Source organism: Zonotrichia albicollis, chromosome 1 (genome assembly GCF_047830755.1).
Source record: "Zonotrichia albicollis isolate bZonAlb1 chromosome 1, bZonAlb1.hap1, whole genome shotgun sequence".
NCBI classification, from domain to species: Eukaryota; Metazoa; Chordata; class Aves; order Passeriformes; family Passerellidae; genus Zonotrichia; species Zonotrichia albicollis.
The window spans coordinates 40,289,892-40,317,163 of NC_133819.1; the positions used below are offsets into that span (position 1 = coordinate 40,289,892).

General features: G+C 38.2%; 1 protein-coding gene across 6 annotated transcripts; it reads right to left on the bottom strand.

Moving 5' to 3' along the window:
• Positions 1 to 515: 515 nt before the first annotated feature.
• Positions 516 to 27,272, bottom strand: AZI2 (5-azacytidine induced 2). Of its 6 annotated transcripts, XM_074538906.1 has the most exons (10): positions 27,130 to 27,270; positions 24,711 to 24,763; positions 24,394 to 24,592; positions 18,594 to 18,823; positions 16,003 to 16,128; positions 15,579 to 15,678; positions 13,139 to 13,287; positions 10,615 to 10,676; positions 7,751 to 7,866; positions 516 to 4,987 (listed from the first exon to the last, which is right to left on the bottom strand). In XM_074538906.1, the coding sequence occupies exons 4-10, from the start codon at positions 18,816 to 18,818 to the stop codon at positions 4,599 to 4,601; spliced, it is 1,167 nt and encodes a 388-aa protein (XP_074395007.1). In that variant the 5' UTR covers positions 18,819 to 18,823; positions 24,394 to 24,592; positions 24,711 to 24,763; positions 27,130 to 27,270; the 3' UTR covers positions 516 to 4,598. The 6 variants fall into 6 exon arrangements, with proteins under 6 accessions (XP_074395007.1, XP_074395003.1, XP_026654882.2 ...); XM_074538902.1 differs by lacking the exon at positions 24,394 to 24,592; XM_026799081.2 differs by lacking the exons at positions 24,394 to 24,592; positions 27,130 to 27,270 and adding an exon at positions 26,097 to 26,577.

Sequence of the window (27,272 nt, forward strand, 5' to 3'; positions counted from 1 at the left end):
GACCTCAGGCCTTATTTCATGTGATGTTCCCTAGCTTTGAATTCTTGGTTTCACACCTTTCATTTTCTTAGTATCTTGTGCATATCCTGTACTTGAATTGCATTTACATCTTTTATTTAAAGTTTAAATGAAAGAATGAGTACCATGACATGACAAACTCATACCACTGAATTACTTTTGGTTTTGGTTTTATCTCAGCCATAAACTCTCCTTCCTACTGAGGTTAACTGGAGGCAGCCCTGGATTCTAATCAGTGTAAGAAAACACAGCACAGGGGCCTATCTGTCCTCTTCAGAGCACTTGGCAGGCACCCAAGACACCCCCATTTTTCACTGGAGGCTGTATTAAAGGTCTCTTCAAACTCCTGAGGGGAGCCCCCTACAAATGGAAGATATGAGAGGAAAGAAGGAGAAGGTGTCACGTTCTGATTTAGAAGTTTGCCTTCAGACACTAAAACCCAAACTCAGAGGGAATCTGAGGGGCAATTTGTAATGCACAGGTTTTTTAAAGGGCAGTGGAACAGCCACTGCAGTCTGAGACAGCACCCAGAAATTAACATGCAAGCCAGAAACCCATTCTGCTCCACATTTGGCACAGCCATATTCCTCCTCAGGTAATTCCTGTAGGAAATTCCTCTGTCCTGTTCACTCTGCTGATCAAGAAATGGTCAAATACACTTGCACTGTAAGTGATCCACCTAGGTAAAAATTGGTTCAGTAACAGTAAGCACCTGGGTGTTTCTTGCATGTTTCTCCCTAGATCAAACAGCCATACTCAAACATAATCATCTTACCACTTTGATTACTGTATCTTAATGTTTGACTTGCTCTTTTCCATCTTAAAATACAATTAAATTAATTTTGCTGGACAGTTACCACACAGGGTGGGTTTTTTTAATGGTCCAACTGCAACTCAGTTAAAATTAGTGTTTGCCTTTACTGCTGGTCATAAAAAAATAAAATGCTCTCATCAACTGCTCTATGTTCATACAATTGCAAGTAGTAACACCGCTCTCCCTAAAGAAAGTGTCAAAAGCCTGAAAAAAACCCTCAAAAAATAATAAAACCTAAAAAAAAAAAAAATTTAAAAAACCTCAAACTCCTACCTGCCCTTTTTTACACTCAGAGAATCAGGGAAATACCTTACACCTCTGTGACCACTGTCCTTCACAGGGCCTGTCTGAGATCAGAAAACAACAGAGGTGTCAGTCAGGTGCCAGAGCTCTTCACTCTTCCTTTACCAGCCCACAGCATCACTGAAGCTGCAGCTGTCTCAGCACAGGAGTGGCAAAGTCTGCTGCAAGCTGGTGTTGGAAGAAAATTCAATCTGCTTTATCCCACCAGTCTAGTTCATGTGATACTTACGTGGGCCTGTGTTTCATTAGTTGGAATGAGTTTTGTTTTACTGTAACTCCACCATATGTCTTGTGCTGCTCTTGTCTTTTTCCAGCTGTAAAAATTGGACAATGCATCACAGCTAATTTGGGGGTTTGCTTTCTTCAATGTGGATAGTTTGCATCAGCTGTACACGAATAAATGGCAGGGAAATTTCAACGATCAGATTTTAAAAATAATTAACCAAACAGTGCAGGTTTACATGTAAGTTATTAGAAGGTTCATCCAAATCACCAAATACCCAAATACATAATCATCAGGTTGCCGTGTGATCATTTAAATGTGCAAAGCAACAACCTCCTGCTGCCCCAAAAGCTGGCTTTCATTTCTGTTAAATGGAGTTAGTGATTTCTTAAATTAAAAATTGTCAATTTGGTGGCGGTTTTAAAATGTTCAAAGTTTGCATTCAAGTTAAAATTTTCTTGAGGTCTTTTAACATAATTGAGAACTTTGGTCCTTACTCCATACAGTTTTATGTAACACAGGCACACTAACACCAGAACCCCGTTATTACAGCTACTTCTCCATGTAATTTGCTGTCACTGATGAAAAAATTTCACTTCTGAAAATGGAAAAAGCACTGTAAGCCACTAGTGGCGTGGATTTAAATGACTTTTCCATCTTCAGTCAAAATCTGATTGCAAGCTTCAGACCCAACAGATGCTTCACAAGCCAGCGAGCTCCCAAGTGACTCCAGGTCTGGGGACTTCCTCTTCAAATGTTACAGCCTGGACATGGCAGTGAGTGATTGGATTGGAAATGCTGCCTGCAGCAAACTCTCTGGCATCAGTCCCTCTTCTCCCTAGTTAGCAGCAGCACTCCTGAAGTCCCTCTCATCAAACATTGCCTGGGAAGGAACACAGAATATAAAAGCAAGGGTCAAAGGCAAAACCTGGAAGTTCTCAGGCTCTGCACAGAAAGTCTTTATTTCATACAGGACAGGACAGGCTGACTGGGAACCTTTTGAAACAAGTAATCAAAGGTAAATAAATCCTTCAGATTTCAACATCCAGAAGGATACTTCTCACAGAAGATGCTGAAGCAGGCTGCAGCAGATGGCTGATTTTTTTCCTTGAGTCAAAGCAATGAACCTCAAATCTAATTGGTTTTGGAATAACATTTATACACAATAAAGGAATTAAAACTTCAGCAAAAAAATTTGTGCCCCATACGGAAAGGAGATTTGTTAGTGAAACCAATTTCAAACAAAAATAAATTTATTTAATATCTTACACAGTAGAATTCCTTCATTGCACAAATCATATTAATGCCTGTTGAATATTACATTCCTTAATAAAAAAACCTCTGTAATACTGAGGTGGGGGACCCCAAAAGTAAACTACATTAGAACTAGGTACCATATAGCTTATGCAGCCACATGAGAAATGTTTTCTTTGTTATTACATAGGTAGTTGGTTCTATCAGCTAAAGCTTAGTGACTTGGATTTGTTTTATGCATATTGGATTTTGTTCTATTACTTTCCAAGAGATTGTACTCCCCTGAGTCAGCTGTGTTCATTGGTCAGAATAAATTCCAGCATCTGACACCATTTCCATTAATCACAGACAAGCCAGTATACGTGAGCAAGATAATAGAAAGATAAAAACAATATCTGGTGAATGGAAAACATTGTTTATGTATGCTGTTTGTACTACAGAAGGTATGTGGAAGGCATTGTTTTTGCCTTTGACAGACAAAGTGAAAGATGGGCTCTGTGTGAAGCGCTTACTGTGCAGGGGAGGGTGTCTGGAACCACACAGGTCACGTAGCAGCATCCTCCTAACGCTTCTACAGCCCATCATTGCTATGGCTGTGCTACTGCCAGAGCTTCCCCGTGTATTTGCAAGCCATCTTAAGATAATTAGCTACTAAACAGCTGTGAAATTAATTTTTATTACGTTGATGTTAAGCTGGATCTGTGAAGCTGAATACTTCACCCACCCACACATTTGTAAATAGCGTATTCAGTATTAAATATCTTCCTGCCCATTACAAATTAGGTATCATGGATCCAAAATACAATGCATTTTTCTTCAACTTTTTGAGCAGTCGAGACATTTCACTTAACCCTGTTGTATTAAGCCAGATATGAAGCAGAGAAGTTTACAAAAAAAACCCCAAAAACATAAATTATACTTGTCTAGAAACAGTTCATAGCCTTAAGAGGAAAAAAATAATGAAAAAGTAGTGCTTAGACACCCATAATCTATACAGCAGGTAGCTGGAATTCCAATAGCTCTGGTTCTCAGTGGCATACTAAAGACACCACAAAAATACTTATTTTTGTATATCAACAATGCAACAACACCAAGTCTGATTAAATTAAGGCTTTGTTTCTTTAACAAAAGAAAAATTAGTAGCCTTCACTACCACAGGAATGAAGAGTCAGAGTTGTGGTGCTGTGCAAAGGAGGCACAATATGGAAAAGTGCACTGTGAACACGCTGGGTCTGTGGCAGCAGCACTGCAGTTACAGCAGCTCCCTTCAGCAGGAACTGAGGGAAACAAGCTGAACCTCCAGGATTCGCAGGGGGCAGCAGCAGCAACTTTACTTAAGGTCCTTCACCTTTCACAATCAAGCCCTAAATGAGGCAATCAAACAGCATAGCCTAAGGTTTGTTCTTCTCCAGCCACTGTCTCATATAAATCAAGGTTGGAACAAAAAACAAACGAAACTCACCTTTCTTAGTTTGATATTACAGAAAAATGCATTTACAAACCAGAGGAATCAAAGCTAATTGAAAGGAGGAAGGAAGATAATCCAATTCTTCATATTATCCTTATTCTGAAAAAGAACACTGTCAAAATATAAGCTCAGAGCTGGTTCAAGGTCTAACACTGGATGCCAAGTATTTTCTTGATAACATACAAATAGCAAACAAATACAGAACTGGATTATTTTGTTTTATTCCACAAACTCACTTTTCATTGTAACCTTTAGCAAATATATGTCATTTGCAGTACAAGACTATCTAGGCCCCATACTAGATTTTTTTGTATTTACATTACACCAGCACAGCTTTAACATCAAGGAACTCACTCCTGATTTACAGCAGAGGAAGACTTGGCTTTCTGATTTGGAACTAGAATTAAAAATAAAGAAAGAACATTTCAAGCAATTTGTTTTCTCTCCTTAAAAGTTCGAGCATTAAGGTGCCTATTCAAAATCACTCCAAAAATGCCTCAGTTCATTCTAAAAATTGTTTAACTCTTGTGCAGACAGTTTTGATTACACTGATCCAGGTAATCTGCTGGACAGTTTAACAAAGTTGGATTATTTTTCATTTCCCAAAACATATTCTCATTGGGCTTTGGAGGACTTGGGAATACCCAGGAATTATCTTCCAGAGAGCTCTTTCCATAGGAATGGTGTTCCTGAAACATTTTGCTGTCAGCTGGAATTGGTCTCTCATCTGTCCAAGCTTGTAGGGTCACCCTTTCTGATGGGACAGGGGCATCTCTCAGCAGAGGGGGAGACACAGCATTGCCGAGGGCTTTATCGTTTTGTGACAGGGTTTTATACACTACCCCAGATGTCAGATTCACCTTTGAAATGTTCAAGTCAACACATTGCACTGGTGCAGTACAGGCAGCTGAAGGAAGAAGATAAAAAAAAGATTTTAAAATTACATTATCTAATGCATTTTTCATGTACCCCAAATGTACTACAGTCTAGCAGGGATGTTAATCACAGTTTCTTCAAGCCACAAGTTTTTGGACCATATTCAGTAACTACTTGAAATCTAAAAACAACATATTACCCTCACTAGTCTCAAGATGAACCCAAAATCCTGACATCATAATGTCTAAAACACACCCAAGTCCAAGGATATCTCCCAATTCCTATTTCAACACAGATAAACTGATGGATCTTTCTGACCAGACTGAAATGAATGCTGAAACAGAGACCATTTTCACATGCTGGAGAAATCATCCACATGCAGAAGACTGAATGCTGCTCCCTATTCTACTGATTCTTTAACAAGCTGTGTTCTTGTGCCATCCAGAACCCAAATTCTCACTACCTATGAAGCAGTAAGAGGGAAACATGTGGTGTTCACAGGTTCTCTTGTCTGACTTTCAAAAGTAAAGTGACAGACTGCAATGTTCAGCTATGTGACATTCCAGAGGAGTTTTAAACTGTTAGGCGGGGGGGGGTTTGAAACAGAACAGCATCTACCTGAAATGGAAGAGCTGTACCTTCAACATACATCTGGACATATGGCCAAATACAAGCAGGTCATTTTGTTTTGTAGTGATAATCTACATAAACATGTAATCAGACTAGATTAATGCCTCCTGAGTTAAAACTCACATCTTACATAGCTTTCTAGAGCAGCTGTTAATCTTGAGCATGAATTGTAATTTTTAACCTTTGTTCTTAAGGGACAGAAAAAGAAGCTGGTATCTTGGTCAAAGAATACAACTTCTGTTTGTCACAATAAATTAAAATTTGTGGATGTCAGCCCAAACCACCTTCCAACACCATGGGCATCATGTCTGAAAAACATGCAAGGCACTGGATTTGGCATTTTTGTGCTGGCAGGGGTAAAAAGCAATTAGAGGCCCACAGACCTTTAGAAGTTCGAGAAAAATTGAATCCACTAAAATAGATTGAAAATGTACCAAAAAAAATCCAACCAAAAACTCCCAAAAAACCAACTAAAACCACACAAATAAAAACCAACAAAAAAAAAAAAAGAAAAACAACCCCACAAGCACATCCATTTGTTGAAAATTCCTCCATACATAACACATAAAATGCCTCTCTACATTCTAAGTAGAATCCACATGTTAACTGATACTGTTCATGTCCCACATGAAGTAATGAACACGTGTTCTGCAGAATTAGTGCACCTCTGACAATGGTAGCTGGTCTGTAAATGCCAAAAGTCAGTACTAGAGGTATTGGAAGTCAAAGGCTTCAGTCAATTGTACCCATATTTTGCATAAGCCAAGATTTGTCTATACATATAAGCAAAGATGTATCTGCATTGCATTCATAAGTGTGGCTGATGACCAAGATTAGACCTGTCCACTCTCACATACTTCTGAAAAATTACTGAAAAAAGTCTACAGATGAAAAGGCAGAAGTCCACTGTTTCCTGATCAATCAAGAATGCCTTCTGTGGCTGTGGATGAACAACTGCATAAGAACTGCAGAAAATGAGTCTCCTCACCAAGGAGAAGAGAAAAGTAAGTAGTTGTGTAGTGGCAAGACAGGTAACTGCAAATTAAAAGTAAGGACATAAAGACTGTATGTGATCACATCAAACCTTGACAGATCCAAGATTATTTAGACTCATTCAGTTCCCAGTTTCTCTGCTGCACTGCAGTTATTTGACAAACATGTTTTAGAATTATAGGAACACAGACTCACCTGGTAACAATATGGCCAAATCTACAAAATGTTGAGAGTTTGTATCAGCCAAGTACCAGAGACAAAGTGATCATTAGTCACTGCTGACCACAAAGGCAGGGATCCTGTCATTACCTCACTGAGCTGTTTAGAAACAAAATGTCTTGATCTGGTAATGGACAGGGACATCAGAGACTGTCACCAGTACACTGTAACCAAATTCACTGTCTTCCACCAGTATTCTGAGCATGGTAAAGATCACAATTGAAGTGAGCAGAAAACAAAGGAAATTAACTCTTTACCACCGTTTGTTTGCCTGATAGTCTAGCATTTGGCTTCAGAGAAAAATATGTATGGAGTAGAAGAACTGTCTGATGAAGTGCTCATGGAAAATTTAAATACTTTATGTGAAAAATATTTAACCCTTGAAATTATTTAAGGCAGTTTTGTTTCCCCAGTATTCTGACATTCATAAAATGTCACACTGTGTAGCATTTTGTTAGAAAAGACAACTTTTCTGAATAAAATACAAAGAAATAGGGAACAATAAGGAATTTCATTCTTTTAAAGTCTGATTTTAAAATGTTGCAAATTTAATACTTCATATATTCTGCACTGGGAAAATAAGACTGCATTTGCAAAAAGATTTTTTCCCTCCTAATATGAAGTAGTTGTGGTAAAAGGTCAAATACAAGTAAACTTAACACCTCAGCCTTGTGCACATAAGCAACACTTGACTGAGAAAAAAGCCACAAGGGGAACAGAATACAGTACTGAAGAAAAAACACATCAGCAACACCTTTATGTGTGAAGTTGACCAGTATGAGATAGAAGCAAAAGCAGAAAATGGGGAAGCTGGAACCATAATACAGTCTAGCTTATCAACTTCAATTGATGAGATTCTGATAAGATATGATAGCTGGTTTATTTTTAAAATGCTACAGCTTGTATCAATGGTTTGTGTTTGTAAGGTCTGTTACTGCCAACACTGACTTGCCTTTCTTGGCTCCTGGTGGGTTCCTTTTCAGTTTTTGTAGGACCTCAGCTTGCTTGTCAGTCGCTACACGCAAATTGGACATTTCTCTCTTCAGATCCCAATAGGTTTGTTGCAAACTTTCAAAACAAAAATTTATTACAAGTTAAATATTGCTGCCTCCAAAGCAGCCTATTAACATGCCTATCAAGTGTTGACTGTCAGTAAATTGTTCTGCAAATTTTGTTGGAGTACCCTAACTGTAACTGGACTGAACAGCACTGAGAATTACCTTAAATGGATGGACCTTTGTATATAATTTGATTCTTACCTATTGCAATATACAGTGCTTTATATATTGACATACTAGGTAATAATAATAATTTCAACTCTCCAAAAGAAAGAAACATGAAGCTTACTTTTCATTTCAGTATCTGAAACTAACCATCTTCCAATAAAATTAGTCATCTCAAAGGAATACTTTAAATAAAATGACACCGGGTTATAAAAAAGGCAGAGCGTTAACTCTGAATACCTTTCAGTAAATGACCACATACCACAACACATATTATGAGCCTAGTAATACTAACTTATTTTTATTTCAAATAATCAAAAACCAGTATTTGGGTCTTATACCATGCACACTGCTACACTGAATTCAGACTAAATACCTGAGACCCAAACTGAGCATACACACAGAGTCCAATCTAAAATATACTCTTTCATATTCAAGGCCTCCAATTTGTGTTAATACACTGCCTGATCAGACAGTGTAAAAAATAGTGTTCCAATTCATTCTCTAAGACAGCATAATAGAAGAAACATATTTAGCAACAGCAGCACTGTTCCAACACTGATATTTCAGGTTAATAACTGCTAAGAAAATTAAGAGGAGAAAAAAAAAGTCAGCATTACCATATGTTTCTTGGTAAAATTTCTAGCAAAGGCTCACTGAATATCGCATTTATGTTGATTAATAATTAACTTAGTGTTCAAAGACATAAGGATGTAGTTACTTCAACTTAAACATGAATGCAATGATTTAATGCTTTTTTAATGATTAACATCCTACCAAAACACATTTATTGAAGACAAATATAACGGACGAGAGTTTCCAGAATTTTTTCCTCCTCACTACATTCACTAAAGGCATTTATTTCAAAACAGCTCAATATTTCAAGCTACTGAGATGAGTAAGAATTAATAAGCTTTATAACTGTATGTAACACTATCCTTCAAAAATAGCAATATATGATCACTCCTGCGTGAAATATCAAGCACAAATGTGTTCAAAATCACTCTGAGAAGTGGCTATTATGCAAGTCAACAATGAGAGAGTTCTCTTAAAACAAAGAAATAGAACTTCTATCCACAGAAATATTTCACCAGAATACAAAAGTTCAGATGCATAAAGTTCTGTTTAAAAATACAGGAAGGTGTTATTTTAATAAATAATGTGTTAAGTGTCAGCAGTTCTGACTAATAGGAAGTTAAAATTTTCAGAACTGATATTTCAAGAAGTTCAGCTAAACCTGTGGCCTTTCTACTGCAGACTCCTTTTGGCTCTTTCAACTCTTGAGATATGACCACAGTTGAGATATGACAACTTAATTTGAATGCTGATGTGGCAACCACACTTCCTTAATTCTTATGCTTTGGTCTAAAAAATAAGATCAAAAACTTCAGTTATGTCAAACCAGAACTGTCCAATATTTAACACAGAAGTGGCAAATACAGGGACAGCTCAAATATTTGCCACCAACCAGAAGAAAAGTTCTTGAATTAATTTTTTAAAATGCATTTAGCAGTTTTACAAGCATCTTGCAAAGGGTTGCAGGTACCAGAATTCCACTTAAATCACATGCAACTGATTTTAATTGTTTTTGTGAATACTGGCCTAGAATCCCATTGCAAAGCCCAATTTTCATGGAATTTGTAATTGAAAACCCAGGATTCCCCATGCCTGGAATTCCCTGCTTTCTAACATGTGATATGAACCTTCACTATGACAGCCTGTTTAAATGTACAGCAAATTAGATTTTCACACTGAGAATTTAAAGTCAGATTTGCAGGCTGCTCACAAATATGAAGTAACTAGTTTCTAGAAAGTTAACTAGGGGCAAATGCCTCCACCATTTCCTATAAAAAGCAGGATTGCTTGCTACAACAAATGTTTCTCATAGGAGGTTTTTTGAGTGTTTCCTCCACAGATTTTTGGATGGGCTTACATATTTATTACTTGTTTAGTATTTATATTACAATAAACATTATAGAGTCCATATGCTCTTTTAGATGGCTGCCACCTGAGCACCACTTGATGGAATATATCTGCTCTGATTAGTAATTATTTGATCAAATGATCAGTTTAATCAGAGCAGTGATCAAAGAAATAGCTGCTGTGTGTTGAGAGAACATCTTTTATCAGGTGTGTGAGGCTGACAGCAAAGCTCCAGGAGGAACCACAGGAATAAGTATCCAGTCAAGGTGAAAGGACAAAGTGTGATTTGTGTGCAGTGTGTGCATTGTTAGCCTCACTGCACCAGAGAACAGATGATGGGAAGGGTCTGTATGTTCTCTTTCACTGGCTGAAAAGTCTCTTCAACACCCAAGGAAGCAGCAAGGCCCACTGCACTAAAGCCTGGCATTGTGAAGGGCTGCTCTTCCCTCTGGTGGAAAATGCTGTAAGTGCACCAACAGGCATAACTATATAAATATTCATCATCATCCTGAACTACAAACACAACAAAGAAATAAAAATTACAATGATCTTGCTAAATAACTATACCTAGACTTTCAGTGAAATTATGTCACACCTAAAGAGTCAGCAAGAATAATTTACTTGTTCAAACAACTGTCCCTCTGTAAACTGAAAATGAAGTACTTCATACCTCTGGATGTCTTGCCTTTGAAGGTGGTCTCCATGTAATGGATTTTCCTCTTGAGCCTGGTCCTGCATAACAGAGTGAAAGGAAAACAGAGAATGAATGAACATGATTTCAGATCTTCTCTCTCAAACAACAGCAGTGAAACTCCAATTTGCCTAATACTGAAATTCACAAGTAGTCTTCATTTGTGTTAGCTGCAGTGGGTTTCAAAAGTGGGTTTCAATTCTACTAAGAATTTCCACTAAGAAATGCTTAAACTACCTACTTATACAAAGGCATTGCTCAGCCACCTCCATACTCTTCTTTCTTTAAACAGATGAACTCTCAAAATTAGAGATTGTTTAAAAAGCAGAAATTGAGAAAGACTTTTAATGCCCATTTAAGAAAGTAATCAGTCTTTTTTTTTCTTCTTTCTATGTCATGGTATATAAAGATCCTTAACTTAAAGGAAGCTGTTTCAGTATAGATTTACTTCCACAAGTTAATTTTATAACTTTATAACATAACAGAAAATAATTTATGTTAATTTTTTAAAAATAACAACAGAAAATAATTTATCTCTTCAGTCTGAAAGACTACTTTAAAATTGCACATATAGGCAGTCACACTGAATTTACCAGGACTGTTTAACAAATCAAACATTGGACTCACTTTGTTAGCTGTGCTTCTATTAGACTCTCACTTGTGATGAGCTCCCTCCCTTTCATATCCCTTCTTTCCATGTTCCTTTCCTATCATCCCCTCTAGCCAAAGCTGTTATGGATTTGATCCCTTTACAGTGGCTTTAAGACAGGCTGCACATATTTCAAGCAACTTGTTAATGTACACGCTGCATCAACTACAATGTTAAACTTGAGTAAGAATATCTTAAGGTACAAAAAACAGAACGTACACTTGCCTAAGGTAGAAAACATTTGAAAACATCTTTTCCTGTTTTCATTTTCATTATTACTTATTACATTCATTAGCTAATGTAATGAAAATAAGTAATAATGAAAATGCCAGCTGAGATGAAATAATGCTGATTTGTCATTGCCCATTAATCACACTTGACTGTATTTCACCTGACAGATTTTCCCCTCCTGAGCTTTATCACCATCTCCCAAAGGTTTAAATTCATAGCATAAAAAATTTGCACTGTATTACCCCATATTTGAAAACATGCACTTTATTTCCTGTATTAAGCAGTTACCAGGATCAAGAAGAAATTGTATTAAAGACAAGCAAAAAAACAACAATCCCCCCCCCCCCAAACCAATGTAACAAAACCTCCCAAAACTAAACAAAAAGCTGTTCCTTGTATTTGCTCTGTGCAACAAAAGCTGCTGGCATAAACATTATTTAAACAGTGTCACATGCAGTATTCCTTACAAATGCTATTTTAGTCTGTTCTCTCTGACATCATTCACTGTCACAATACAATCTGTAATTATTTATGCAGCTGTTACTCTGTTCTAGAGTTACCCGAAGACAACAGAACTTCACACAAGTTACAGCAGTCCTTCAGATTTACAAGCTATTGAAGGCACCTGAAACAGCTCCAGACCCAAGAGAAACAACCAACAGTAAGGGAAGTTAACAGAACACATCACACACTTTATCCCCACCTAGTGGAAAAACTGCAGACTCACGCAAATGCTGTGTGATTCCAGATTATATAATCATCACTATTAATGACCATAAGGAATGTAAAACAGTCTGCCTCCTCAAACAATCACATTTAAATGTTTTACATTCACTGTGTGACTTCAGTGTGACTGCAGAGTCCTAGAGACTGGCACTGTACCTTTATCAAAGGTAAGATGGAAAGAAGAAAGAATGCACTAGACAATGACTTACTGCTTTTTGTTACTGTTATCTTAATTTTCTTTTTGAGATCCTAACAACGCCTAGGTTACAAAATGTGTCCCTCAGAACAGATACTTGTCCCAGAAATGGCAGGGAAGGGTGCCAAAAGAGGAACTTTCCTGATAAGCTTCATGCAACTACCCTGAAGAAAAGTGCCGCACCTCCTTAAACAAAGTTCATGACATCTTTAAACATTAGCATCCCGTTGCTATTTAAAAAAAAATGAAAATAATAGAGGCCAGCTTTTGCCCAAACTTTCTTAGCAGCCCAGGTTACACAGAACTTCAGTGGCTACTTATAAAAAATCATAAAGCTTTATTTTCTGTTGCTATATGGGCAATGGCTGGGAAATCTCACCCATATAGAATCATAGCATATCTGGAGTTAGAAGTGACCTGTAAGGATTAAGTTCAACTCCCTGCTCACTGCAGTACTACCTAAAGCTAAACTTTCTAATTAAGAGTGTTATCCAGACACTTCTTAAATTTCGACAGGCTTGATGCCATGAACACCTCCCTATTTCCAAGAAAAATGACAGTCTACGAAAATATTTAAGGTTAATTTTACCAAGATATTAATATTCATATATACGTCATCTTTTTGTTAACCCTTGATTTTGAATTGACCTTGGGATTTAAAAGAAACCATTAATACAAAAATTCCTTAAAAATTAAGGTACCTTCTGCTTGGAATTTTGCAACTCCTTCCTGAGACTGTTGCACTCTTCCTTGAGTTTTTCTAGATCTTGTTCCAGACTATGCACTTTCAGGTCACTGCTCAGCTTCTCTAATTCCCAGTTAGCCGGAGTACAATTCAGACTTTTTATCACTGTGAAGAAGACAAACAAGACAATTAGATTCCAATCTCAGTCTAAAGAACATAATTCAATATGCAAGATGTTCTTCAATCAGCCCATGCCTTACAAAAACATTATATTCTGGAGAAACTGGAGTCCATGGCAACAGGGAATTATAACACTGGTAATGCTGTTGGCATTACTGGTCTATTTTCTGGGTTTAAAGCATGGAGCCCTACTTTCTAGGAATGCACTGGACATTTGACACAGAGAAAAACGAAGTACTAGCACAAAAAGGCACTGGAAATAAAAAAATCCATTTATGGCAAATACACATCATATATGCCAACTTGCATACTTCTCACATGCTTTGAAAACATGACTCTTTTTGTCCTCAGATTTGTATTATTACATCACTTGCCATTACGTTTTCCCCAAGTTTAACATCAAGAAGTTCGACACAGAACAAAAGATACAATCTAAACCAAAGGGGAAAGCATAAAAGTTACACAAATCTTGTTAGAATGAAGCAATTCACAAGGTAAGAAGCAACTTAAGCTGATGCTACCATCAGATCAGTAGCAGGGCATCAGTGAGACAGCAAGAAAAGAAGGAATGTGACAGGAAGAAACGCCGCAAGTTTTCAATTGCGTGGTACGCTTATTTCCAGAATTAATAGTTTAAACAGCCTTAAGTTACACTGATTCTTTTTTTTTTAAAGCAAGGTACCCAGAGTCCACTTATGAGTAAAACTGAATTACAAACAAGGAAATAATCACATTTTCAGAGCTCTCCTTACAAACCCTGCAATTCTTACCTCCGGAAACGATGACATCCTCAACAGTGATACTAGCACTACCTGCAATTTGTTTTTCTAGGCTTAAACATTTGTGCAATTGAAGTAGTGCATTACATACATGCTTAAGGTCCTCTTGGAGAGTAATGAAATTCAAGCACAGCCATACTCAAAAGTGCCTTTCAAATTACTGTATTTGTACATACTCTGAAGTCAGTCCATACTCTATACAGATGGCATCTTTTTGTAACTAAATTAATCAAGGGCTTTTTTCCTTCCATGATGTTTTGTTTAATGCATCTATCACATACAGAGCACTGTTTAAAACTGCAGTAAGAGATGCTGGATTTGGGATTTTGGAATTGCCAGGATATAGAGTTATTTTCTCCTTCCTCTTTTCACCAGGCTCTCTACAACTAACATCTTTCTACTTTCCCTCATTTCCCAGCCAGCTAAGTAACTGTTGGCAACTGCAGCTGTTGCTATACAACATCCTCTTGTATTTGTTGTATCCAACAGCAAGACAAAGCAATATGCTGGACCCTCTGCAGCTGCCAGAGGAAGTGGGATTGACTGAATGATCTTCATATCTGACCAGGCCTCTGCCCTGCTCTGAGGAAAAGGTGCTGGGGTCCAGAGAAGTACATGACCCAGCCTGTGGGATCTCAGCACCTCAGGACTGAGGTGCTGAGTCACCGAGACCACCCTTGGGGGGCTCGGGAGTCCTGGAATGTTGCCAGAAGTGTCTGGTGGCTGGACTTTGATCCTACACAGGAGACGACACCTGTATGAGGATAGGAGGATTTCACCGGGGTGAATGGTGAAGGGATTAGTTAATTAGAGGGTGAAACACAGGGTTTAGGATTTCTGTACAGGGGGTTTAGAGAAGTAAGATGGAGGAATTGGGGCGTGTCCTGTCCTTCTTCTTCTTCTTCTTCTCCTCCATCTTCTGTGGTGATGGTGGCACTTTGGGATTGGTCATTACTAAAAGTGCACCGGGCAATAAGGGTAAAAGGTATTGGGGAAAAATGATAAATATTGTACACGTAACTTTGGGTATAAAGATAGGTGACTGCCCGGAGGGCGAGACAGTGGGCTCATGGCTGGCTGCTGAGCAGATCTCTGTCGGGCCGAAAGAAAATCTTTTAGATAAACAATTAATAAACACAGAGACCGAAAGAAGAACTGAAGCCTCTTCTTGTCCCTTGATACGCGGGCTGCCCCAAGGCCACCCCGGGCCTTTCCAGGCCCTCCAAACAGCCGAAAACCGGACACCAGCCTATAAACTGTTAGGTGGTGCCCATTTCTCAAATTTGTCAGTCACCTAGGGTGGGAGGACACAGCAGCCTCAGAATATACGTGTCACCATTCATGAGAATGAAGACAAGTTCAAAGTACCTCAGTGCTGTTCATGCCTCTCTTACCTTGCCCTTGTATAGGGTTAAGCCTCTTCATGCCCCAAGATCACAATATAACCACTACATAACTACATAACTATACCTTAAGATGAAGTAACCAAATGCATACCTTGCTGAGTTTCCACTTCAGTTCTTAGTTGTAACAGCTCTACTTCTTTAGATTGCAACTGTTCATTCAAGTTTTTCAAGGATTCCGCACTTTCTTTTGCCTGTTTTTCAGGAGAGAAAAACCCCAATCCAAAATAATTTGTGAGGCATTTTTCTATCATGTCAGACAATTCAATAATTTAGAACAAATACAACAACAAAAAAATATTACTTTGATTTTTATTTTAAACATTATTCTAGCCCAGTAATAAAACTGAGGTACATTAAATCGCTATTTCTACAGAAAATATTGTCATGTACTTTAAAAGGGTGATAAAACCAACACCACAGATCTTAAGAATATAAAGCTCATTCTAGAGTAAACAGGTACTAACTATGCAGTGCTGATAAAGCAAGCCCTGAAGCCATTACTTAAAAAGGCACACCATTTTTTCCAGTTTGCTTTTCAGATGGTCGCGGTCGATGCAGGCCTCTCGGAAGGCTTGGTAGGCCTTGTTGACTTGTTCCCGCCCAACCGAGCTGCACTCCTCTTCCGCCCGCGAGCCGAGCACCTGAACGGGCAACATACAGGGAACAGAACAAGGGAGGAGTTTTCTATGTGATGCTGGGAACTGCAAAATTTTAAGCTTGCCATATTAATCTAACAGCTTTTCCTTTTTTTTTTTTTTTCAGTTTCGATAACAAATTAGTCAAATACACTGATACAGGCCGTGTTTTTTACAAAAGTGCAGCAAAGGCTGTCTACAGATTCTGAAATCTCTAACAATACTTAATGCTCACTAATTTATAGAATCATAGAGTAGTTTGAATTGGAAGAGGACATTTAAAAGTTCACCTAGTCCAACCCCCCTGCCATGGACAGGGACACTTTCCAGTACACTGCTATGAGTTCACTCCTATGAGTACTTAAAAACCATTCATAAGTCATCATTACTCCCACTGATAATCCCTTAATCATACTTTTTCTAGGCTCCAAAAAAATGTAAACTGCTTTTTGAAAAAGGAGTTTTAAGCATATAAATGCACAACAAACAGAAAGTTCAAAGGAAGCCAAACATAATTACTTAAATGCCTCATAATGTAAATAAAGATTTTTTTCCCACCTATTTATGTACAAAAAGCCAAAGCAGAATAATTTTATAAATATCTATTAACTTTGAGATTACCACCATCTTACTGCCTGCTATGGCAAAAGACAAGCAAGGCAGAATAACCACTACCCACTGGATTGCTAGAAAAAGGGGAACAGAGTTAAAATATATTCAGTGTTTTTAATAAGACAGAAAGAAGTCTTACATCAAATTATATCCATTCATATTAAAAGTTCTTGTTTTAATTAAGTATTGCATTCTCCTTTTCATTCTGTTTATCCTGTACACTTCGTTTATGTGTACCTCCTGCAGATATTCACAACAGATTTTCACATATTTTCTTAAAAATTAGGAGTCACACAAAAGAAATTACTAAAACGAAGCATTGACACTCACATATCTACCTTAAATATCTCCTCTTTAAAGTGTTTGCTTGCAAGAAAGTATGGGAAAACAGGAAGACAGATAGGAAGCTTCTGCCCTTTGCTTTTTTTGTTTATCTGTATGATTCCTTTTAAGTTTTGTCCTTTATATTTTCTCCCCCTAATAAAGCCACTCACATAGAACATAAGCCTTAATAAGCTTTCTGGAAGTTTCCATGAACGCTGAAATGACAGACTCCAAAGGGGTAACTCCCCATATATTTTTTAAGCATACAGGTACATTAGCTATTGACAAAGACTGAAAGTCACTAACAGCCTTGGCCTCCCTCATGAAACATTTTAGTGGTATTCACATACTAAAAAGTTTTCTCTACAGAAAACAAAGTAGCATCTTCAAGAGAATTAACCTAAACCAGGCCAAACCAAAACACACAAGACAAAAGGAATTGTCAAGGTCAAATCCTGTTTATTGTGATTCTTAGTAACAACATAAAAGATGTTACACTCAGCATGGTTCAGGTCTAAAGCTCTATTCCTATTCCCAACATCCCCTTAAACTTTACATAAAGACAGTCTTGAGATGGTTTTCCTTTCTGAGAAAAAGTCAATCCTGTCTTCACCAAGAATTCCCAAATAAGTGTCTCAAAGCTGTGCCAAGTGTGACTCAAGTGCTTCATTCCAATGCCACAAAATAATACACACTTGGAAAGCTTTTAAGAGTCAGTAGCATAGTTAGGAGAAAGTCCTAAATAATGTCTCAGCTCTAACACTAGGATCTATCTTTACATCTTATATAAGAAAGCAATCTATCAAAGTCAATAACTTCTGCAGTACAAAGACACTCAATGCTGAACAATGGACATACATTTCATCACGGCATTCCTTACTTGGAGAGAAAAACCTGCCCCGGTCAATTTTTAGCTTTAATGAACTTCACTAGTTTATGGCCATGAGAAACTGCTTATAAAACAAATTCCAATATTCATTTATATTTCAGAATTATTGCATCAAAAACCAGCCAGCCAACATCTATGTTAGGCATTTCAACTTTGCATTTCATACTTGAGGCTGTGATTAGCTAGACCTAGCTGGATATTCTTACCAACCAATTCTTCCTTATCATTTTGGTATGCTTAAGGGTCTTTTGACACACAGTTCCTGGATTCTGATAATTTACAAGCTTTGCACCTCACTGTTCAACAATACTGTGTCACATGTGCCCAAGCTAATAAACACCACAAAGTGGCACCCAAACTACAGTGACAAATTCTATGCAATTAGACATCTGTCTGAATCAGCCACTGTCTTTGCATTGCATCATATATGTGCCCAGTGAGAATCAAAAATGCCAGTATGACACAAAGGAACTACCAAAGGAACAAATTGCATTTCACTTAAATAAATAAAACTATTTATAAAAACTTTTTAACATGGAAATTATTTCAAATATATATTTCAAATCCTTAACCCTCTTCTCTGCCATCCAGCCAGAAGCAAACAAGAAGCTGCTACCAGAAACTGGTATATCAACTATTTTCTTACCTTCTCTTCTAAAATTCTCACTTTTTTTTTTAAGAAGGAGTTCTCCTTCTCTGTCTCTTTCAGTCGTTTCTTGATATCTTCATATGCAGTGACAAGTGCAAAGTGTGAGGCAACAGACTCATCTCCACTATAGGATGGAACAGGAATATCGCTGTCTCTCTTGTGAGCATTGTCTGCTTTTTCATGGTTCAAAATACAGATGTCATCCTCTACCAACTCCTCCATGACAGCTGTTAAAAAGACAGATATAAGTGCTAAGTTTTCACAAAGACAAATTCATCAGAGAGTCTGAAAACCTTCCAAAATAATACTGCAGGGTGTTTCTGTCTAAGTATGACAAGACAAGACTGAATAATCAGGAAGTATCTTAATGTTGCTGAAAAATCTTGAAATCCATGTCACCTTGAAAATACACTGTTTAGAAAAGACACATTTCACCGTTACTTGATATAAATATTTTGAGTACCTATCAGATGTATGAACCCTCAAATTCATTTTTATTAAGACTCAACACCAATGTAGAATTTGGCTGGTACCAACTATCTGAACTCCAAAGGAATACTATATCTGAGCTTTTGCAAGCCGGCACTGAGCAGTAAAAGAGTACAGTTCCAACAAATCAACCAACTCCTGTGGTTCCTGAGCACAAGTGCCAAAGCCTCTTTATTTCTGAATCCAAATACTTATATTTTTCCAAAACATTAAAATAATCTTAAATGATCTTAAATTACACTTGTATTAGTCCTTAAAGAGACTGTATGGGTAGCTATTCTTTCCCTGGTCACAGCAGAAAACCTCCTTCTGAACAATTACAGTAATTTTTGACTGAAAATATGATGAGAATGAAAACATGCACAGTAACATGATCTGCCTCAATATGTGTGGAGAAAACTGACAATAGTCTGATCACTAGTAAAGTGTCACTCTAAAATACCTGGCAGATCCATGTGAATGACAAATGCAAAGTAGACATTACACTGAGCTTTTGTTACAACCTCCATCATTCAGGCACAGCAAAACATTCAAAAAAGAAAATACAATCTTAAAGAAATTCTATGTATTTTCTTGAGCAACAGCTCTCAATAGAAAACCCCCAAAAGCATTTTCCTTAAGAGTTACAAGTTATCTGGAACAAGTTTTGGGGTTTATTTAGAAATAAGCCAACCTCCAAAATGCAAAAACAACTAACCAAAACCAGACACATCTCATTTAGTTATGAACATCAAGATTACTTGTATTCATATGCAGTACTAAGAAATGCTATTAAGTGCCGGATAATACCACTGCCCTTGAAACAAACTAGTGATGTGACTTCTACAAAAAGCAGACTTTTATTTTTTCCCCTTCAACAAATCCTTAGGTTCCTGATGATTAGCTAATGAACCAACAGAAATGCTGGAATGAAAGAACTGAGCATAATGAAGACAGCTTTTTGTACTGCAGGAAAAACTTACTTCAACAGAAAACCGACTTGATCAGCAGAACTTTGCAGCAAAGGCAGGCATTAGTGAAAAAAAAACCACAGTCACAATTGCTGCTTCTATTGTGTATTTGCTATTTGAATTCAACCTAAACTTCCATTTGTTTATAGATACTAGACTTCCATTTGTTTATAGATTACAAGAAGTAAAGGCCTGGAGCTTGTCTGTATGGTCAAACTCCTCTCACCATGCTGGAAAGCTTTCAGAGTGCAGCATTAGGAAGAGCTGTAGTACAGCTACTGCTGAACAATAGTGCTCTTATCACATTTGTCTCAATTTGCTCCAAGCCAGTTAGACAACATGATAAAAAACTGTGACAGCTCATTTCTACTAAATAAGACAGCAATGGAGTTTTTCAACAGTGAAAAAAAGACAAGAATACTACACACCAAAGCTGAACTCCTTTTAATGGTTATGTTCAGGAGGTGAATAGATGCCTTGTATGTTGTTTGATGCATTCTGACAAAAAAGTAGCCTAAGTTTCCCTTGCTTGTTGTTCTGCCTTGAATATTCTGTGATTTCTGTGATATTTAAGTAGAAAGAACCCTGCAAGAAAGGTTTGCTTCCTTTTCATTGTAAGCACAGTATCACTCCATGTGCAAGGTGACCTTGACCAAAAGCACCACATCATTCAAACTGCATTAACTGACTGAAGGAATTGCTCATTTTGTCTTCCAAGATGAGCATAACATACCAGCTTATCCTCCCCCATTTCACCAAAGGCTCTGCAAGCCTTGTCACCCATCCCATCAAATTCCCAAGAGCCTGCCCTCTCAAGGCAACACATCTCCTTTTCTCGGAACACTTAACTCAAATGTCATTAAAGAAGTGTCACAGCTCATCATTATCTCTCAGAGAAAGCAGCAGATTTGTGACCTTGTACATAACAGAGATCTTTGTCCCCATACTTTCCTAGAGCTCCTAAACCTGAGCATCATACACTCCCTATTTCTTGCACACATCAGTGCTACCAGGAGATGGCAATATGGGAAAACAGGACCATATTTATTCTGCATTTTGTTAACCAGAAGTGCCTTTATGAGCCTCCAGGAGAGAAACACTTTCCAAATAAGACTCAGTATACACAAATACTATTTTATAAATACAAATACACACCTAACCTGCACCTGTTAGGAAGACTAGTTACTCTAACATTTTTTTACTTGAAAGATCTCATTTAGTTTATAGGATTATTCAACTCTGGTTTTCTGATGCTGCTCTCTAAGCCAGAAGTGGAGATTATTTAGAAGAGAAGCATTTAATTCCATATAATTCAAAGGGACTTTGTTTGCACGCTTTTCTAAATTTCTACACTGAAGATAACAGTTCCCAAAAATCCAATATACACATTTTTGACTAACTGTATTGCATACTAAGTGATGACAAGCTGCCATTAAACAGTTCAAGATCAGCAGTACTGTAAAAGGCCATGGTGAAATGCACAGCTCACCCAGCTTTTTTTGCTGTCAGGATAGACAAAAACCCTCAGTATAGAAAAAGAAATGTCTGTAAGAAATCCCCAACTCCAGCTGTAGTCTTTGATTTCACCCGAGGACAGGAATCAAAATTTAGATGCCCCAGTACTGTATTACCTCATCTTAAAAATATGAACTGACAGCAACAATCAAATAAGTGTTTTGATTATTCCACAGGTTATAGCTCCTCAAATCTGGAAGAAGGAATGCCAGAAGGTCTTTCAGGATGGTTCACCAAGTCCTGCCACAGACTTCTGCCCTGTTTTAATCTGTTTGACTTCTCCTAATTCAAAGTCACATTCATATGCACTGCTGAAAATGCCTCAGAGCTGACATTCTGAAACACCTGAGTGAATACTGACCTCTCTGGAGCTGCAATTCATGAGATAATCTGTGCTACAGTAACCGGTTCAGGTGAAAGATTTCTCACTAAAATATTTGAAGTAATATACCGACAAGTTAATGTCTCTGAATACAACTCATGTCCATCTCGGCCTCCTTAAGGCAAACTTCACAATCCCATTTACCACACATCCCATTCCAAGAAAGGTCTTCTTAATACTTTTTACTCCCTTTACTTCAGCACAGTAGCTAAGTGTTTTGCAGTGATAAATATATTTAATTTACACTTTAGAATGATCTGCACACTTAAAACAGCCTACTTAAAAGGACTTTAATCTTTAAGTCCGAAACAAAATACATTAAATGAGTACCAGTACTACTATTGTATTAACTAACTAATGTTTAAAAGCCTACAAACAAAAAACCCAACCTGAACACACTGTTCATAGGAAACAGCATTAAGTTCTAGCAGGACTAATTATGCTCCCTGTTTGTAAGCAAGTGAGTTTGAAGAAGTGGCACCACCTAAGTTTTCTTTCACACAATGTGAAGAACAGAAGAACAAACAGGAACCACTTCTGTTGCTCAACATAGGTTATAGAACAGCTTTGATTCAATACACTGAATATTTTGAGCAAAAAAATGTTTTCCCATATCTTCCTCATGCTTGGCAGAAACACAGCTTTTCTCTTTAAAGAGCTTTAAGAACACTAGTCATTAACACCATGGGAAGCAGTTAAATATAAAACACATTCTACATATGAGGAACATGGGATGCAGAGGCTCTAATAGCAAACAGACCACTGCACAAACAGAGCTCTGTAGTTTGAAATGCTAATCTTATTCTCGGATCAGAAGGAGAGATAGTAAAAGCAGGATTACTTTAAATTTTTCCCAGTATGAAGCAGATTCTTATTTTGGCCTAACAGTTGATTTGAAAGAGAATAAAACAATTCTCACAATATTTCCAAATACCAAATGCAAATAATTTCAAGATGGTTGTTTTCCTGTTTGCCTTCCAGACTTGAAGGGTTTGACTTCCTAAGGATAATATGAACAGTTTCCAGCTGCTGATAACAAGAGCATAATTTTTGTACAGAGAAGGGTATACATAAATGCATGTAAACATAAAAAACCCTTTAAATTCAAGAAATGCCTTTGAACCAAAGGGATGCTGAGCGAGCATGTTGCAACCTTCACCTTAATTTCAGAAAAAGCTGTACTGTTTTTTTTTTTCTTTTTTTAAAGACACTTCAGCATAGCAAGGAATAATACAGAATTCCTGCAGCCAGCATCAAAAACTCCACACAGTACTTGGAGCATATGACACAAGATGTTAAAACAAGCAGCAAGACTTCCAGTCTCTTTAAGCATCCATCACTTTGCACCTCTCCTTCAGAAATCTTAGGTTCTCTTTGATTCCAATTGTGAACAGACTGTTCTACAGAGAAAGGCATTACTTTTTACACATACTTGCTCCGTTTAAGAGTAATAAAAATTCTCACACATCTCAGCAGCTGCTCACACCCACATCTGCTGCTTTGGCCGCTGCTCATGCTTCCATATGGCCAAAGTGCACAGGCCCAGCGCCCTCCCAGCGAGTCCCAGTGCACTGGGTGCTCCTTCAGAAACACGTCAGCATGGGAGCTGCATCACAGCTCCAGAGTGCTTTCGTTTTATTGCCTTCAGGAAATGGAAACTCTCTGTCTCTGAGCTCACACACCACATCACCGCAGCTCATCTATCCCGCACATCTGGGGAAGCTACAAAAGCCAAGTAAAATCTCCTTAGGTACAACAGGCAATTTTTTTCAATCTCAAGGTTTTTATAATAAATAATCTACTTTCACAAGGACCAGAAAAGCAATAAACAGCCCATTTTATTACAAAAGCGCTTGATAAATTTTACTTTCTCTGAACAGTGTCAGACTCCAGTACCTCCACTGCTAATTTGCAAACCTTATGCATCCTCAATGTAATGTATTCAATCTGCCTTTCTGTGGATGCTGTCACAATAATCACTCCCCCTGACAACTACCTGAAAAGGGGGAAAATAAAAACCCAGAAGTAGGAATCAATAAAATATTATCCTTTCAGCATCATGTAATCCAGTTTATTAAACTATTACATTTAATGCTGAAAGTAATTAAAAGCAGTGCTGTCAAACAAACCTAAGTAGGACCAAAATGGCTTTTGGCTGTTAAACATTTCTAGCACCAAATATAAGTATCTTGAAAGGTTATTGAAACCCTTCTTTTGCTGTTCATTCATTCCCATTTCAAAAGGTTTATAAGGAATAACTATTTCCAAAAGTTAAGAGGATTTGTTTTGGATTTTTTTTTCATATGTTCTTTTGTAAACCAAACAACAGGTCCTACCTCCCAATCACAAGTTTCTTCCTATTCAATTCAATAGATTAATTACAATTCAATAAGTTCACAAGTTCAGTGATAAGCCTTTTGTAATTGTATTAACTTTTAATTCAAGTGGAAATATGCCTCACCTGTTACAGCCACTGGAAGGCAAGTGAGTCTCACTGATGGCCCTTGCTCATCCTCAACTCACTAACACAACATCTGCAGGTTTCCAAGACACAACTTCATCCAAGACAGGATGCCAGCAAATCTGATTCAGGCTCCCTTTTACAAGGGGACCAGATGATCTTGCCAGGTTCTTTTCAACTTGGGCTGTCTTCTAAAATCCTATATTCAGATTTATATGGCAATATTTCAGATAAACCTGGTAATTTGAACCTAAGTTCCACTCAACAGCTTCCAAGTGGATGACTTCGAATATTCAAGCCATTTATGCTTCACTTACCCTCTCAAGCTTAAGTTCTTCTCCCCAAAGGTCCTGTCAAATTTTAGTTGCACCTACGGTTTCATACACAAAGAATTCCACATAAAAAAAATTGTATAATCATGTAAATTAGTTAATTAACGCAAGTATAGTATAAACATTTAGCAAAAACATAAGACTGAGTCCAAAGTGAACCATGGATAATGGACACAGGTATGGAGTTCAGCAGAACTCCCCACTGACTCCTACCAAGCTGGTCCCTATCCTGACCCCTTTGTTAATCCTAGCGTTGCCATCTTAGCAAACTGGATCTCATTAACACTGTTTTATTCAAGATGGACTGTCAGACTTCCCCTGTCTAGAAAATCCCTGTGAAAGAATGAAAACATATATCAAAAGGTAAACCCACATTGCATTTTATTGTTTCCTTCTACATGTTCTCTTTTTTTCCTCAAATTCTGTTCTAAAGAAAGCATATGAATAGCATGTGCAGTGACAGGGGAGTTTTCACTTTCCTAAGTAGGCAACCCACATTTAACATTTTATAGTGCACAATCTCCAATTCAATGCATCTATTGAAATAATACAAACAAATTTTACTGCATTTGCAACTCTATGATTTTCCAATGCTGTGAGATGAAATTATTCTATTTCTCTGCCCTGAGTACACTAAGTAGTTTGTTCATATATTTGACCAATAATTTGCACATTTTCCCCACCTTTTGAGTGTCACATATAAAAGATATACTGAAAACCATAGTAGAATACTTGCTGAAATTTAGGCAATCTTAAAACTCTCTCATTTATTTCCCATTTTTCCTGCACAAAGATGTCACTTCACCCTCTTTGCTCTTTTGAAAAACTTTTCATTCTTTAATTTTCATTGTAAAGCATAACCTAGCTAGCACTTGGGTAATGGTCAACTCACACTTTTCTAAACCACAAATGCAGCAAACAAGGTTCTGAATAATTATAAATTTTAGCAAAAAACACAGGTGTTGGGAGTGAGAAGGTGGGTAAACCCTTCATACAGTCTAATTTAGAGTTCAATGAGCCAGTGTTTTCTGCCTTCTGACTTCACTGAGATTTTAGATGAAAAAATTCTGCTTAAAATTTGAGGCAATCTACTTAAGCTATAGGGCAATTATCTGATAAACACTTCTAACAAAAGTGCTGTTATTAAACAGCAATTATTCAAAGAACAAAAAGTAGTAATAATCTTAGATTTCTTTTGGTTTCTACAGTAATTTTAGTAGAATTACTAAAACTCTAAAATAGATGTTGGAACAGATAACTTGGACTATTTGCAGCAGAAGCATGTGATCATACACCACTATCCCGGAAATGAAAGTTTCCCATAGCCCATAACAGCATGTCCCAGAAAACTGTCTCAGAAGAGAAACTGACCTTTGGAGTCCAGAGCAGATTTCACTGTCCTGGCAGTAATTCTCTCCTAACTTCGCTTTTTCCCGAGTCTGTTTCCAGCACACTGATTTTACTGCATACATACAGTGAAAGGCAGTGGGGAAATGAAATGATTCCTTAAGAAACAAAACTCCTAAAAGCACTCACTGGAACAGCTGACACTCACATCTAAGTTGCTAGGGGACCAATTCATTTAAGGAGATAAGGGTTTTTTCCCTACCAGGTGAAACAGTAGGATTTCAAGAGGCAATTTTTTTATATGTTTAAAGCACCACTAGCATACACAACTACACTTCCTTCTTCCAAACTAACATGGCCTGCAGCACCTGTATTCCTGTCAGCTCCAATATTCTATCATGTTTCTGTTTTCACAGCAAACCCGTAGTTTGCTCATTTCCTTTGCCAGACTGCTCTGTACCAAGGCACAAACTGCAGCTCCAAGAACTCACGCAGTTTTTCAACTCGATCAGAGGCAGCTTTGTAGCCAGGCTAACAGGCTGCCCGAGGCCCAAGCCCACCCTATTGGCGGCACCTGTAAGCCTCGCTCACCCTCCCGCCACGGGATGACTGACCCCTTATTCCGGCCAAGCGTGACTGGGCAGGGACACGGCACAAGACCGAAGAGGCTGCTCCTTCTGAAGCTCAGGAAGTTCCACTTCAACATGAGGAAGAACTTCATATGAAGGAGGCAGAGCACTGGAACAAGCTGACCAGGGAGGGCGTGGAGTCTCCCTCTCTGGAGTCATTCAAAACGCACCTGCACACAGTCCTGTGTCACCCGTAACCCGCTCGAGGTGACCCTGCCTCGGCACCGGGGCTGGACTAGATGATCTCCCTTCCAACCCTCAAAATTCTGGGCTTATACGAGGACGACTCTTATTTTAAGGAGAGAAACGAAAGACCAGCCTCTTTTCCCGGGGAGAGTCGCTCTTCTTCCACGGGGCACGAAGCTTTCCAGCACGCCGGGGGAGCCCCGGCCGGGGCCGCCCCGCGTTCCCCCCGCGCCAGGACCAACCTGTCCGGGCCCCGCTCTGCCGGGCGGGTCAGCGGCGGGCGCTCAGCTCGGCGGGGAGGCAGCGCCGCCCCTCGCGGTCTCCGCTCGGGCCCCCTCGGGCGCCCATCGCCCCCAGCCCGCCGGCCCGGCCGCGGTTTCGGCCT